Source organism: Ornithorhynchus anatinus, chromosome 3, assembly GCF_004115215.2.
Source record: "Ornithorhynchus anatinus isolate Pmale09 chromosome 3, mOrnAna1.pri.v4, whole genome shotgun sequence".
In the NCBI taxonomy this organism is placed as follows: Eukaryota; Metazoa; Chordata; class Mammalia; order Monotremata; family Ornithorhynchidae; genus Ornithorhynchus; species Ornithorhynchus anatinus.
In genome coordinates, this window is record NC_041730.1 from 2,349,636 (window position 1) to 2,362,113 (window position 12,478).

General features: G+C 58.7%; 1 protein-coding gene across 14 annotated transcripts in view; it reads right to left on the bottom strand.

The window, feature by feature from the left end:
* Positions 1 to 5,601: 5,601 nt before the first annotated feature.
* BRSK2 (BR serine/threonine kinase 2) overlaps positions 5,602 to 12,478 on the bottom strand; it is a 220,570-nt gene continuing 213,693 nt past the window's right edge. For 4 of the 14 annotated variants that reach the window (XM_029059700.2, XM_029059698.2, XM_029059697.2 and 1 more), the window contains 2 exons: positions 11,602 to 11,649; positions 6,083 to 6,370 (listed from right to left, as the gene is read on the bottom strand). In XM_029059700.2, coding sequence (XP_028915533.1) covers positions 6,165 to 6,370; positions 11,602 to 11,649 — 254 coding nt within the window. In that variant the 3' untranslated portion in view covers positions 6,083 to 6,164. Of the gene's footprint in view, positions 5,693 to 6,082; positions 6,371 to 11,601; positions 11,650 to 12,478 lie in introns of those variants that run through there. The other 10 variants (XR_003757818.1, XR_003757816.1, XR_003757814.1 and 7 more) reach the window with 8 other exon arrangements.

The window sequence follows — 12,478 nt, forward strand, 5'->3', positions numbered from 1 at the left end:
CCAACCCGATTTACTTGTGTCCACCCCAGCTCTTAGTACAGTGCCTGGCACATAGTAGACGCCTAACGAACACCACAATGATGATTATTCTCACCCTCTTTTTTGGCCCTACGCTGGGCCGGCAGTACCCCAGGGTGTCCACCAGGGGGAGGTGCTGTTCCTCGGTGACGTCACGCAGAAGGGTGGCAGTGCCGCAGGACGTCCACCAGGGGGAGGTGCTGCTCCTCGGTGACATCACAGCGGGACTCGGCCTTAGTGCGCAGGCGCGCAAACGGGCCGGCGAGGCCTCGAGCTCCCCCGTGTGGCAGCCGCGCGGAGCCGAGGGAAAGGAGGCCGGAGGACTTGATAATCAATAATCGTGCCATTTGTTAAGCGCTTACTCTGTGTCAAATACTGTTCTAGGCGCCGGGGTAGGTACAAGTTAATCCGGTTGGGCACAATCTCTGTCAAAGATATTAATAACTGTGGTATTTGTTAAGGGCTTACTATGTGCCGCACTTGTACTAAGCGCCGGGGTAAATACAAGTAAATCGGATTGGACAGAGACCCTGTCCCACTTTGAGCTCACAATCTCAATCCCCATTTTACAGATGAGGCAATTGGACCACAGAGAAGTGAAGTGACTTGTCCAAGATCACACAGCAGACAAGTGGCAGAACCAGAATTACAACCCGTGACCTCACTCCCAGGCTCAGGCTCTACCCACTAAGCCATGCTGCTTCCTCCACTAAGCCATGAGTCTTCCTAAGCACTTACTATGTCCAGCACATTGTACTGAGCATTTGGAAGAGGTCAGTCCAGCAGAATTAGCAGACACATTCCCTACCCATAAAGAGCTCACAGTGGAGTGGGCTTACGTATAAGATTGTCACTGTTTATTTTTGTACTTCCCCCAGCGCCTAGTACAGTGCTGTGCACCCAGTTAGAGCTTAATAAATACGACTGAATGAATGAATGAAAGTAGGATGGAGAACAGGTAATGAATCCCCATTTTACAGGTGAGAGAACTGAGGCCTAGAGAAGAGAAGTGACTCATCCAAGGTCACCCAGCAGACAAGTGGCAGATCCGAGATTAGAGTCCAGGTCCTCTGACTCCTGGCCCAGGCTCTGTAGGTTAGGCCACGCTGCCCTTGCAGCTGCCTCCTCCCCCCCACCCTCTCTCCCATTCCCTCCCCCTAGTCCTGCCTCCCCCCTGCCAGCCCCGTCTCGGTCCCGTCTCCCCCTTCCCCTTTCTCCCCTGCCTCTCCTGCTCTCTCTCTGTTAATAACAATAATGTTGGTATTTGTTAAGCGCTTACTATGTGCCGAGCACTGTTCTAAGCACTGGGGTAGATACAGGGTAATCAGGTTGTCCCACGTGAGGCTCACAGTCTTCATCCCCATTTTACAGATGAGGGAACTGAGGCACAGAGAAGTGAAGTGGCTGGCTCACAGTCACACAGCTGACAAGTGGCAGAGCCGGGATTCGAACTCATGACCTCTGACTCCCAAGCCCGGGCTCTTTCCACTGAGCCACGCTGCTTCTCTGTTCTGTTGCCCCTAAGCATCCGGGGGCATCAGGGGACAAGGTCACCACCCTCAGGACCGTCCCTTTCTGCCGGGGCTCCGGAGACCTGCTAGGAGACCTCCTGGAACCAGGGGAGGGAACCAGGACGGGGCAGAGGGACGGGAGGATCGGGAGGTGCTGTCCCTCCCCTGACTCTCCCCTCTCCGTTCCTGACTCTCCCCAATGACCCAATACTTTCCAGGCGCTTAGTACAGTGCCCTGCACCCAGTAATCGCTCAATAAATACGATTGAATGAATGGATGAATGGATGGATGAATGCCTCCTCCTTGTCACCTGTGTGACTTTGGGCAAAGTCACTTCACCTCTCTGTGCCTCAGTTACCTCCTCTGGAAAATGGGGATGAAGACCGTGAGCCCCACGTGGGACAACCTGACTACCTTGTATGTACCCCCAGCGCTTAGAACAGCGCTTGGCACACAGTAAGCGCTCCACTTGTCAGCTGTGTGACTGTAGGCAAGTCACTTCACTTCTCTGTGCCTCAGTTCCCTCATCTGTAAAATGGAGATTAAGACTGTGAGCCCCACGTGGGACAACCTGATTCCCCTGTGTCTACCCCAGCGCTTAGAACAGTGCTCGGCACATAGTAAGCGCTTAACAAATACCAACATTATTATTATTATTATTTAACGAACACCACCATTATTACATTAGATTGTTAGCGCCGGCCAAGGCCCAAGGCCGGGAAGGCAGCGCCCCCTGCCGGCCATCCCCGGCGGCGCCGCAGGAGCCCTGCAGGCTCCAGCGCCCCCTAGCGGTCAGTCCCGGAGGCGGCGCAGGACCCGGGCCGCAGCGCCCCCTCCTGGACCCTTCAAAACAGGAGACGCGCAGCCGATGCCTTTAACTGAATGAATTTATTGGTTGTTGAAATCAAGTCGCTCACAGTTATTTAACAAGGGGGGTACAACCGGTTTGAGTCTGTCTGTTTAAATAACGTCTGCGGGAGGGGAGGAAGGTGTGTACATGGTGGGGAGGGGGGTTTTCCAAGTATAAACAGGAAGGAGGACAAGAGGTATTGCTTTGTTTATTTTTAATGTCTCGTGAGAATATTCTCCTGCTTGTATTGCGGCGCGCGCTCTGCGGCTCGGGTGGCCCTCGGTCCTTTTGCCTAGAAATCCCGGCCTGTCATAGAGGTCCAGCGGAAGAGAAGCCCGAAAATCCACACCCACGTGAGGACGAGGAGGAGGAGGAGGAGGAGGGCGGCGGGGGGCGGGGAGGGGGCCGGCCTGGAGGGGAGGGGAGGGCGGAGGCAGGAAAGACATCAAAAGCAAATTGACCCTAATTACAGCGAAGTCATGCAATTAAAACCTGCCTCCCATCCTCGGCTCGCCCCCCGCCCGCCCCCTCCCCACTATTAGGTGGTCTAGGGCGCCGGCCCGGCCCGGCTCACCGCTGGCCACGAAAGGTGGAAACGCGAAGGACCAGAAACGGGAACTGGCGGGGAGAAGGGAGAGGCCGAAAGGAAGGGTCGGGGGAGAAAGGGAAGGGAAGGAAGAAGGGGGACGGGGCCAGGAATTGAGGAGGAGGAGGAGGGAGGGGGGAGGATATGAGGAAAAGCAGGGAGAGGAAAAGGAAAGGATAATTGTGGTTTTTGTAAAGTGCTTACTGGGTGCCAAGCACTGACCTAAACGCTGGGATAGTTACCCCATCATCGGGCCCCACGTGGGGCTCCCAATCTAAGGAGGAGAGAGGGCAGAGACTGAATCCCCATTTAGCACAGGAGGCCCAGAGAAGTGAAGTGACTTGCCCAAGGTCACACAGCAGGTACGGGGCAGAGCCGGGATTAGAACCCAGGTCCCCTGACTCCCAGGCCCGGGCTCTTTCCATTAGGCCACGCTGCTTCTCTGAAGCCCCACGGCACCGATGCCCATATTTGTCATTTATTTATTTCTCTTCGTGTCTGTCTCCCCCCACCCCCCTCTCACCAGGCTGTCAGCTCGTTGTGGGCAGGGAATATGTTTATTGTTGTACTGTCCTCTCCCAAGCGCTTAGTGCAGTGCTCCGCACACAGTAAGAGCTCAATAAATACGATCGAGTGAATGAAAGGGAGGGAGGGAGGAAGGAGGTTCGAGGAAGAGAGGGAGGGGATGTAAGCTCGTTGTGGGCAGGGAGAATGTGTCTGTTTCTTGTTACACTGTACTCTTCCGAGCGCTTAGTACAGTGCTCTGCACGCAGTAAGGGCTCAGTGAATACGATTGAAGGAATGAATGAAAGGAAGCGAGACGGGGGAAGACCAGGGAGGGAAGAGGAAAAGGGGGAAGGGGAAAGGAAGAGAACGAGGAGAGAGAGAGAGAGAGAGGAAAAGAAGAGGGAGAGGGAAAAGTGGAGACAGAGGAGCGCGAAGGACCGAGAAGAGGAAGGCGACGGCGACCACCCGATGTGGGGGCGGCGGGGCGGGGGTCCGGGCTCCTCAGCTCCCACCCCCAACCCCCTCCCCCGCCACACCGTATACGAGGGAACGGAGTCCAGACCAAGTTACAAAAAGAAACGACCCTATGACTTTTTTTTCCACTTTTTTTTCTCTTTTTCTTTTTTAAAAACCTGCGGAACAGATCACGCCTAGGAAACCGACAAACAGCGAAGGTAATAAGAGTTCGGACACTAACGCTAAAGTCTACAGTCTTAAAATAGCGGAAAGAAGTGTTTCTTTCGTGGGTTCCTTTTCGCGCCCCGCCCCCCGCCCCTCCCCGCCCCCCCCCACTTCGAAACAGGTACAACCAAGCGCGCCCCCCGCCCCTCCCCACCCCCCAATAAATAGGAGTTGGTGTTGTCTCTACACAGTAATAAACCAGAACAGAAGATATATCTAACAGCTTAATCTTTTAAATATATATATATGTATATGTATATATAAATTACCGAGAACTAATAACTTAAACACGAAGCCCGGTCCCGCCCCCCCCACCTCACCCCACCCCCTTTTCAAAAACAATCGAGAAAACCGAAGTTTTATAAAAATATCTTGCAGGAATTCTTTAAAGTTTACAGTAGCTGTGTGATTCCCCCGCCCCAGCGCCCGCCCGCCCCCCCGCCCCCCACCCCAAAACCCCCGGCCCCGGCCCAAGCCCGACACAGGCGATTCTGTCTCGTCCTTGAACAAAGGTAAAAATAAAGTCAAATAAATTAAGAGCAAATAAATAATACTGATAATATCACCGAGCAACACGCGGGGGGTCGGGGGGTGGGGGTGGGGGGTGTCCTCATCTCCTCTTCCCCTCTCCTTCCCGGGCCTCCTCCCTCTTCTCCTGTGGTCCAGAAGAGGATCCCAAAGCGACCAAGGAACTCGGGAGCTCCAAGGGGGATCCCACCGCGCCCCTTCCCGCCCCCCTCAGAGGAGGGAAGGACCCTTAACCCAGCTGGGAAGCAGAGAGGGAGGAAGACGAGGAGAAGGAAAGCCAGAGGCCCAGGGACACTCAGAGAGAGGGAGAGATGGAGAGAGACACAGACACACACTCACGCACACACACACAAACAGGTAGGCAGAGATGCAGAGACAAGAGAAAGAGAGAGGAGGATGGAGAGAGAGGGGACGGGGGGTGGGAGAGGAGGGTGGGGGTCTGGGCTTGGGGTGGGGGGCGACCCCCGCCCCCGAGTGTTGAGGGGCGGCTCTTCCCTTAGGAGTCCGGTCCTGGGCCGGCCGCCGTACCGCCGTCTTCCTCCGGGGGGCGCCGACGAGCGTCGGGGCGGAGTGCGCGTGCGCGGGGCTGCGGTTGCGGTTGCTGGTCGGCGCGGCTGATGGTGCGGATGCCCCGGCGGATGCCCCGGCGGATGCCCCGGCGGATGCCCCGGCGGATGCCCCGGCGGATGCCCCGGCGGGGCAAAGGATGCCGCCCTCCGCGGCGCCCGCCCGCCCCCCTCGAGGGCGAGGGTGGTCGCTCCGGGCCGTCGAGGTCCTCCGGCTGGGGTCAGGCCGATCCCAGAGCCCCCCTCCCCCGCTGGGGAGGGGGCAGGAGGGGAGGGGGAGCCGGGAGCCAAACAGGCGGAGCGGAGGGGGGAGGGGGAAGGGCTGGGGGGGGGGGAGGGCGCGGCAGGGGGGGAGGGAGGGGGCCGGTGGGCAGCCGTGGCTTTTCCGTGAACAAGTCCGCAGGGTGCAGACGGCGGTGGCATGTTAGCTTTTCGGGATAATTCCTGGTAGCAGAGCGGAGAGAAGCGACGGCGTCAGAAAAAACAGAGAAAGGGAGGTCGGGGGTGGGGGGGTGGGGGGGAGGGGGAGAGGTTGGGAGGGGGGGCGAGAGCGGGACAGACGGACGGACAGACGGGTGGACGGAGGGATGGACGGACGGACGGACGGACGGACGGACAGGCGGGGAGAGAGCGAGAGGCGCAGAGGGAGCGCAGCCCGGATGGGGACCGGCGGCAGGACCGGTCGCGGGGGGCCGGGGGGGGGGTGGGAGACTGGGGGAGGGGCGAGGGGGACGTGGTGGTCACCCCTCCCCGGGGCCCGGGTCTGCCCTAAGGCCTCCGGCGGGCCATCACAGAGCGGTGGGTGGAGGGGGCGGGCGGGGGGCGCCGTCTACACCGTCGGTCCTCGGGCCGGCGGCCGGAGCCTGGGCGGCGAGGGTCCGAGGGGCTGGGGCCAGCTGGCTAGCTAGCGGGCGGTTTAAGGCTGGTCTCGGGGGGCCCTCGGTCGCCCCGCCTGGGCCTTCTCTGTCCCGGCCGAGGGCCTGGGCTCCCCTCCGGCCCCAGAGTCACGAGCCTCGGCATCGCCCCGACGGCTGCTCGGGCCCGGGCCGCGCCCCGCCTGGACGTTCTTCTCGTCTGAAAAAAGTTGTTTAATTACGTCAAAGAAGTTACTCAATGGGCTGCCTGGGGACACAGAACGAGAGACAAAAAAAAAAAAGAGAGAGAGAAAGAGAGAGAGACGGGGTGGGGGGACACAGAGAGAGGGAGAGAGGGGGGAAGGGGAAGGGGGAGAGAGGGAAACAAACAAATGAACGATGAGAACAGTGCTCGTCGAGAAAGAAACCAAAAAGAAAAGGGGGATGAGAAGATCCAGAGCCGGGAGGGGGTTGGGGGGAGAGGGGTGGGGAGGGGGCGGGGGGAGACACCGGGAAACCCACCCCTCCCCCCGGTAGGCAGGATGGATGGCTTTCTGTGGTGGGGAGGGGGGCGAGGGTCTCTAGACTGTAAGCCCACAGTGGGCAGGGATCATCTCTCTTTATTGCTGTATTGTACTTTCCGAGCGCCCAGTACAGTGCTCTGAACACAGTAAGCGCTCAATAAATACGATCGAATGAAAGGATGAATGAGGGACCGTGCTTGGGTCGGGAAAGAGAGGGGGGCGATGGAGGGGGGCAAGGAGACGGGGGGGTGGGAGGGTTTGGGGAAGGGCGCGGAGTGGCAGGGTGGGAGTCTGGCCTAGGATGGGTCCTGGCAGTCCCGGCCTCTGCCAATTGGAGGGGAGCCCCTCCCCGCCCCCCCCCCCGATGGAAGGTGGGGGCCTCCCTTGGAAGTGAAGATAGGGTGGGGAGGGGGGCTACTGTTTAGGAGAAGCGGCGTGGCTTAGTGGCAAGAGCCCGGGTTTGGGAGTCAGCGGACGTGGGTTCTAATCCCGCCTCAGTGACCTCAGCTGTAAAATGGGGATGAAGACTGAGCCCCACGTGGGACAACCTGATTACCTTCTATCTACCCCAGCGCTTAGAACAGGCCTTGACACATAGTAAGTGTTTATCAAATACCATCATCATTATTATTACCCCAGCGCTTAGAACAGGGCTTGGCACATAGCAAGCACTTAAATACTATTATTATTATTAGCCCTGTGACTCCTGAACACTCGTTTTAGAGAGACACCGGCACCTCCTTCCCCCACTCACACGGAAAGACCGCCCCGGGGGGCGGCGGGGGTCTGATCTGGACGCCAGGATCCAGGGCAGATGGACCCTCTAAGGGAGGGGACGGTGCCCAGACTCCCCTCCCCACCGTGAGAGTCCTACGGTGGGATCAGAGGCCCCTTTTTTGTCTCTCTAGACCCCCCACCCCCCGTTGACCCATCACCAGTCTGATCCCCGCCCCCTGCCCTGAATTTCCCCCAGATCCGGGGAGGGGGCGGGGATCTCCCTCTCTCTAGGACCCTCCCAACCTCCTGCTCCTCCTCCAGCCCCCTCCCCGTGTCTGGGGGAATTCAGGGCAGGAGGCGGGGGCCGGGGGTGGTTGCTGGGGTTTCTCCTCCCTCCTCCTCCTCCTCCTCAGGGCCCCCACCCCATTCCCAGATCTATAAGGGGAGGGGGACGAGGGGATTGGGTGGGAGGGGGCAGGGGGGATCAGACAGGAACGAAGGGACGGGGGGCTCGAGAGGAGAGGGATGGGCAGGACGAGGCTGGTCAAGAGGGGTCTGTTACTCGGGGAGGGGCAGAAGAAGGTGAGGAAGGTGAGAGGGGCGGGGCAGGAACCAGAAGGAAGGAAAGAAAAGGTAAGACGGGTATGGGGGGCAGGCAGGTTAAGCGCTTAGTACAGTGCTCTGCACAATAGTAAGCGCTCAATAAATCCCACTGATTGATCAAGAACTTCAGGCAGGTATGAGAGCTTTAGGCAGATGTGAGGAGGCGGGGAAGGTTAAGTGCTTAGTACAGTGCTCTGCACAATAGTAGGTGCTCACTAAGTATCTCAGCCAGGTACAGAGTTGGGGAGGCGAGGGGATAGGGCGGGGAGGCGGGCAGGTTTGATGGGGTGGAACAGGAGGGGGGCAGGTGTGAGGGAGGAGGGTCAGGGTTGGCCATGTAGTCCTTCTCGGATCAGTGGCAGCAGACAGATGGCAGGTGGCGGTGAGAGGGTGGAGAGGTGAGGAGATGGAGGAGGGGTCACAACGGCGGGGGGAGGGGGCGTCAGAGAGGCATGACCTCTGAGAAAAGGGCGAGAGAGGCCGGGCCCGGCACAGCGCCGGCCCCTGCAAGAGCCCTGGTTCACATGGTGCCCTCTGCCCATCCTGGGCCCGGTCTTCACACTTACTGGGGAAGGGCGGAGGGGGGTTGGTGGGTTCCAGCTGGACCCCCAAGCCAGATGGCCTTCTAGGGGACTCCAGGGAGGGCCCAGCCTGGGGCAATCTCGACCCAATCCCCCGACCCCCCTCACCGGGGCGTGGGGGCCGGGGGGGTCGCTCAGAGTCGGGGTGCTCACCCAAGCGTTTAGTCAAGTGCTCGGCGCGTAGTCAAGCGCTCCGTAAATAGGGCCACTTGGAGGGAGGGGAGGGCGATCTTGGGGTTCTGGGAGGGGTCAGTCCAGGCTCCCCGGGTCTCCCCTTGCACAGAGCTTCGGGGGACGGGGGCCACCTCACCCGCCACCCACTGCCGGACCCGCCTCGGCCTGGTACCATCGGAAGGGCTTGGTGGGGTGAGGGTGGGGGCTTGCAGGACACAAACACACACACACACAAATATGCGGCCTAGCCAGAGAACAGATGGGGGGGTCCTGAGCGAGGCGGGGTTGGCTACCCTCCTCTCTCTGACCCCCTGGGGTGCAGGCCTGGGCCCGGCAGGAAGGGGTAGACTTGTGTCCTTTCCCTCTGGCTTCTGTGCCCCGTCCCCTCTCAACAGTGGGGTGGGGGCGGGGAATCCCTTCCCGCCTGGGGTTGGGGGCCTGGACCCGGAGGCCGAGGGCCGCCAGTTGGACAGAGAGATGGACAGACCGGGGTGCTAAACCCTGCGCCGCCACCTTGCCTGCTGCGTGACCTTGGGTAAGTCGCTTCATTTCTCTGGGCCTCAGTTTTCTCACCTGGGATTCGATAACCTACTTGGGAGCCCGGATGAGGGATGGGGATTGCATCCAACCCGATGAACTTTGATCTACCCCAGCGCTTAGTACAGTGTTTGACACATAGGAAGTGCTTAACAAATATAACTGGAGAAGCAGCATGGCTTACTGGATAGAGCAGGGGCCAGGGAGTTAAAAGGACCTGGGTTCTAGTCCTAGCTCTGCCACTGGTCTGCTGCGTGGCAAGTCACTTAACTTCTCTGGTCCTCAGTTAACTCATCTGTAAAATGGGAATTAAGATCGTGAGCCCCATGGGGAACAGGGACTGTGTCCAACCCGATCGACCTCAGCTCTTAGAACAGGGCTTGGCACATAGTAAGCGCTTAACAAGTACCATAATTATTGTTAGACTGTTACTACTACTAATGATGATGTTGATGAAGAATGTAATAATATAATAATAATAATAATGATGATGATACTTAGATTGTGACCCCCATATGGGACAGGGCCTGTGTCCAACATATTTAACTTATATCTACCTCAGCGCTTAGTACAGTGTTTGACACAAAGTAAGTGCTTAACAAATAATAAAATAATAATAATAATAATAATGATTTTTCTTAGACTGTGAGCCCCATGTGGGACAGGGCCTGTGTCCGACCTGTTTAATTTGTATCTACCCCAGCGGTTAGCACAGTCTTTGCCACAAAGTAAGTGCTTGACAAATATAACAACAAAATAGTAACAGTAATAATGATGCTTAGACTGTGAGCCCCATGTGGGGCAGGACCTGTGTCCAACCTAATTAACTTGGATCTACCCCAGTGCTCATGACAGTGCTTGACACATAGTAAGCACTTGAGAAATTCCTATAATGATTATTCTGGGGCTTCCTTGAGTTCCCACCCCTTTTCCCTGGGAGCTGGGAAGCCTGCAGGCCTTCCATCCCCTCGCCCCCTCCTACCTCACCTCGCTTCTCTACTTCTCCAATCCAGCCCGCACCCTCCGCTCCTCTAATGCCAACCGTCTCACTGTGCCTCGACCTCTCCCGTCTCGCCGCCAACCCCTCGCCCACCTCCTGCCTCTCTCCTGGAACGCCCTCCCTCCTCAAATCCCACAGACAATTCTTCTCCCCTGGCATAGTGGATAGAGCCGGGCCTGGGAGTCAGAAGGACAAGGGTCTTAATCCCATCTCCTCCAGTTGTCTGCTGTGTGACCTTGGGCAAGTCACTTCATTTCTCTGGGCTTTAGATCCCTCATCTATAAAATGGGGATTGAAACCGTGAGCCCCACATGGAACAGGGACTGTGTCCAACCCGTTTATCTTGTGTCGACCCCAGGGCTTAGTACAGTGCCTGGCCCATAGTAAGCGTTTACCAAATACTATTATTATTATTATTCAAAGCCTTATTGAAGGCCCATCTCCTGCAAGAGGCCTTCCCAGACTCAGCCCTCCTTCCCTCTTCTCCCCTTCGCTTCTACATCTCCAACTTGCTCCCTTTATTCATTCCTCACCCCCAGCCCCACACCACCTACGTGCAGATCTCTCATTTCTTTCTTTCTATTCATGTCTGTCCCCGCCTCTATGCTGTTGTGGGAAGGCAGTGTGTCCACTGTACTATTCAGTTGTCCTCTCCCGAGTGCGGGAGAAGCAGCCTGGCCTAGTGGCAAGTGCACGGCCTTGGGAGTCAGAGGATCTGGGTTCTAATCCTGATTCCGCACTCGTCTGCTGGGTGGCCATGGGCAAGTCACTCTGCTTCTCTGGGCCTCAATCCCTACATCTGTAAAATGGCGATGAAGACCGTAAGCCCCACGTGGGACAACCTGATCACCTCGTATCTACTCCAGCGCTTAGAACAGTGCTTAGCACATAGTAAACGCTTACCAAATACCATCATTATGCTTAGGACGGTGTTCTGCACACAGTAAAGCTCTCCATAAATCCCACTGATTGATTGCCGGAGGGAAGGGGGGTGTGAATTCAGATGGGGCTGGCACGGGGCAAGGCGTAGTTCGAGTCTCCCCACCCGGGAGGGGTTGAGAATCGAGGAGACCCCCCACCCCCCGGCCTCTTCGTCCTCCAGTGAGGAGGGGGGCGGGGGGAGGGGCTTGGGAGGGGGTGTCTTTCCCAAATTGGAAGAGGAGAGGATCCCAATTTGGGAAATTGGGATGGGATTTCCAGCCGGGCTGGAGGGGTGGGCTTCATGGATGGGAGGGGTGGGAGGGGAAGCAGGGGCAGAGCTCCTCTCCGCCTACCCCCCCCCCCCGGGGGTGAGATGCTGGGGGTGGGGGTGGGGGGCCAGCAGGGGTCGCGGGCGGAGGAGGGGGTTGGGCGCGGGTCTTACCACACTTGGACATCTGGCCTGCCATCAGCTCCATACAGTTAGGGGGGCCTGGAGCCCCGAGCAGAGAGGGAGGGAGAAACGGAAAAAACGCTTCCGCACCCGGGCGACCCTAGTCGCCGCGGCCCCCTCCCCTCCCGCCCCCCACCCCCGGGAAGGACGGGTTGGGGGGCGGGGGTGGCCCCCGGGACGCTCCCCCGAACGTGGGGCGCAGGGCCCGCACTCCCGATCGGTTCTCCGCCTCGTGAGACCCCTCCCCACCCTGATCCCAGGACCCCCACCCCCACCCCTCGGGCCCCCCTCCCTAGTCCCTCGGCCTTGCCGGACAGTCGGAAGGGCAGGGAGAGGGGAGGGGCCCGGGGGGGGTGTCCGGGCAGCCCGCAGCCCCGTAGATGGTGTTTCCCAATGGTTGGGGGGCCGCGGCCTGGACAGAAGCAGGCTGGGGGGGGGGGGGGGGGGGCAGAGGCGGGATTGGGGTGGTCGGCTCCAGCCAGTCCACCTCCCAGGCCGAAGGCGGGGTCCCCAGGGGACCTGGGAGGAGGCAGATTCAGATAAACAGGAGGAAAATCCTGGGAGAGAGTCGGGGGGTCAGGGGGTCATGGCTGGGTCACTAGGGAGAGTCAGGGATGGAGAGGGGAGAGTGGGGGGGCTTGAATGGTCCGTGCTGGGTCACTGGGGAGGGTCCAGGATGAAAAGGGGAGAGTCGGGGTGGGGAAGGAAGAGTCAAGGGTGTTGGATGGTCCATGCTGGGTCACTAGGAGAGAGTCAGCGATGGAGAGGGGAGAGTCAGAGGTGTGGGATGGTCCATGCTGGGTCACTGGGAAGAGTCAGGGATGGAAAAGGGAGAGTCAGGGCTTAGGATGGTTCACTACATGCTAGT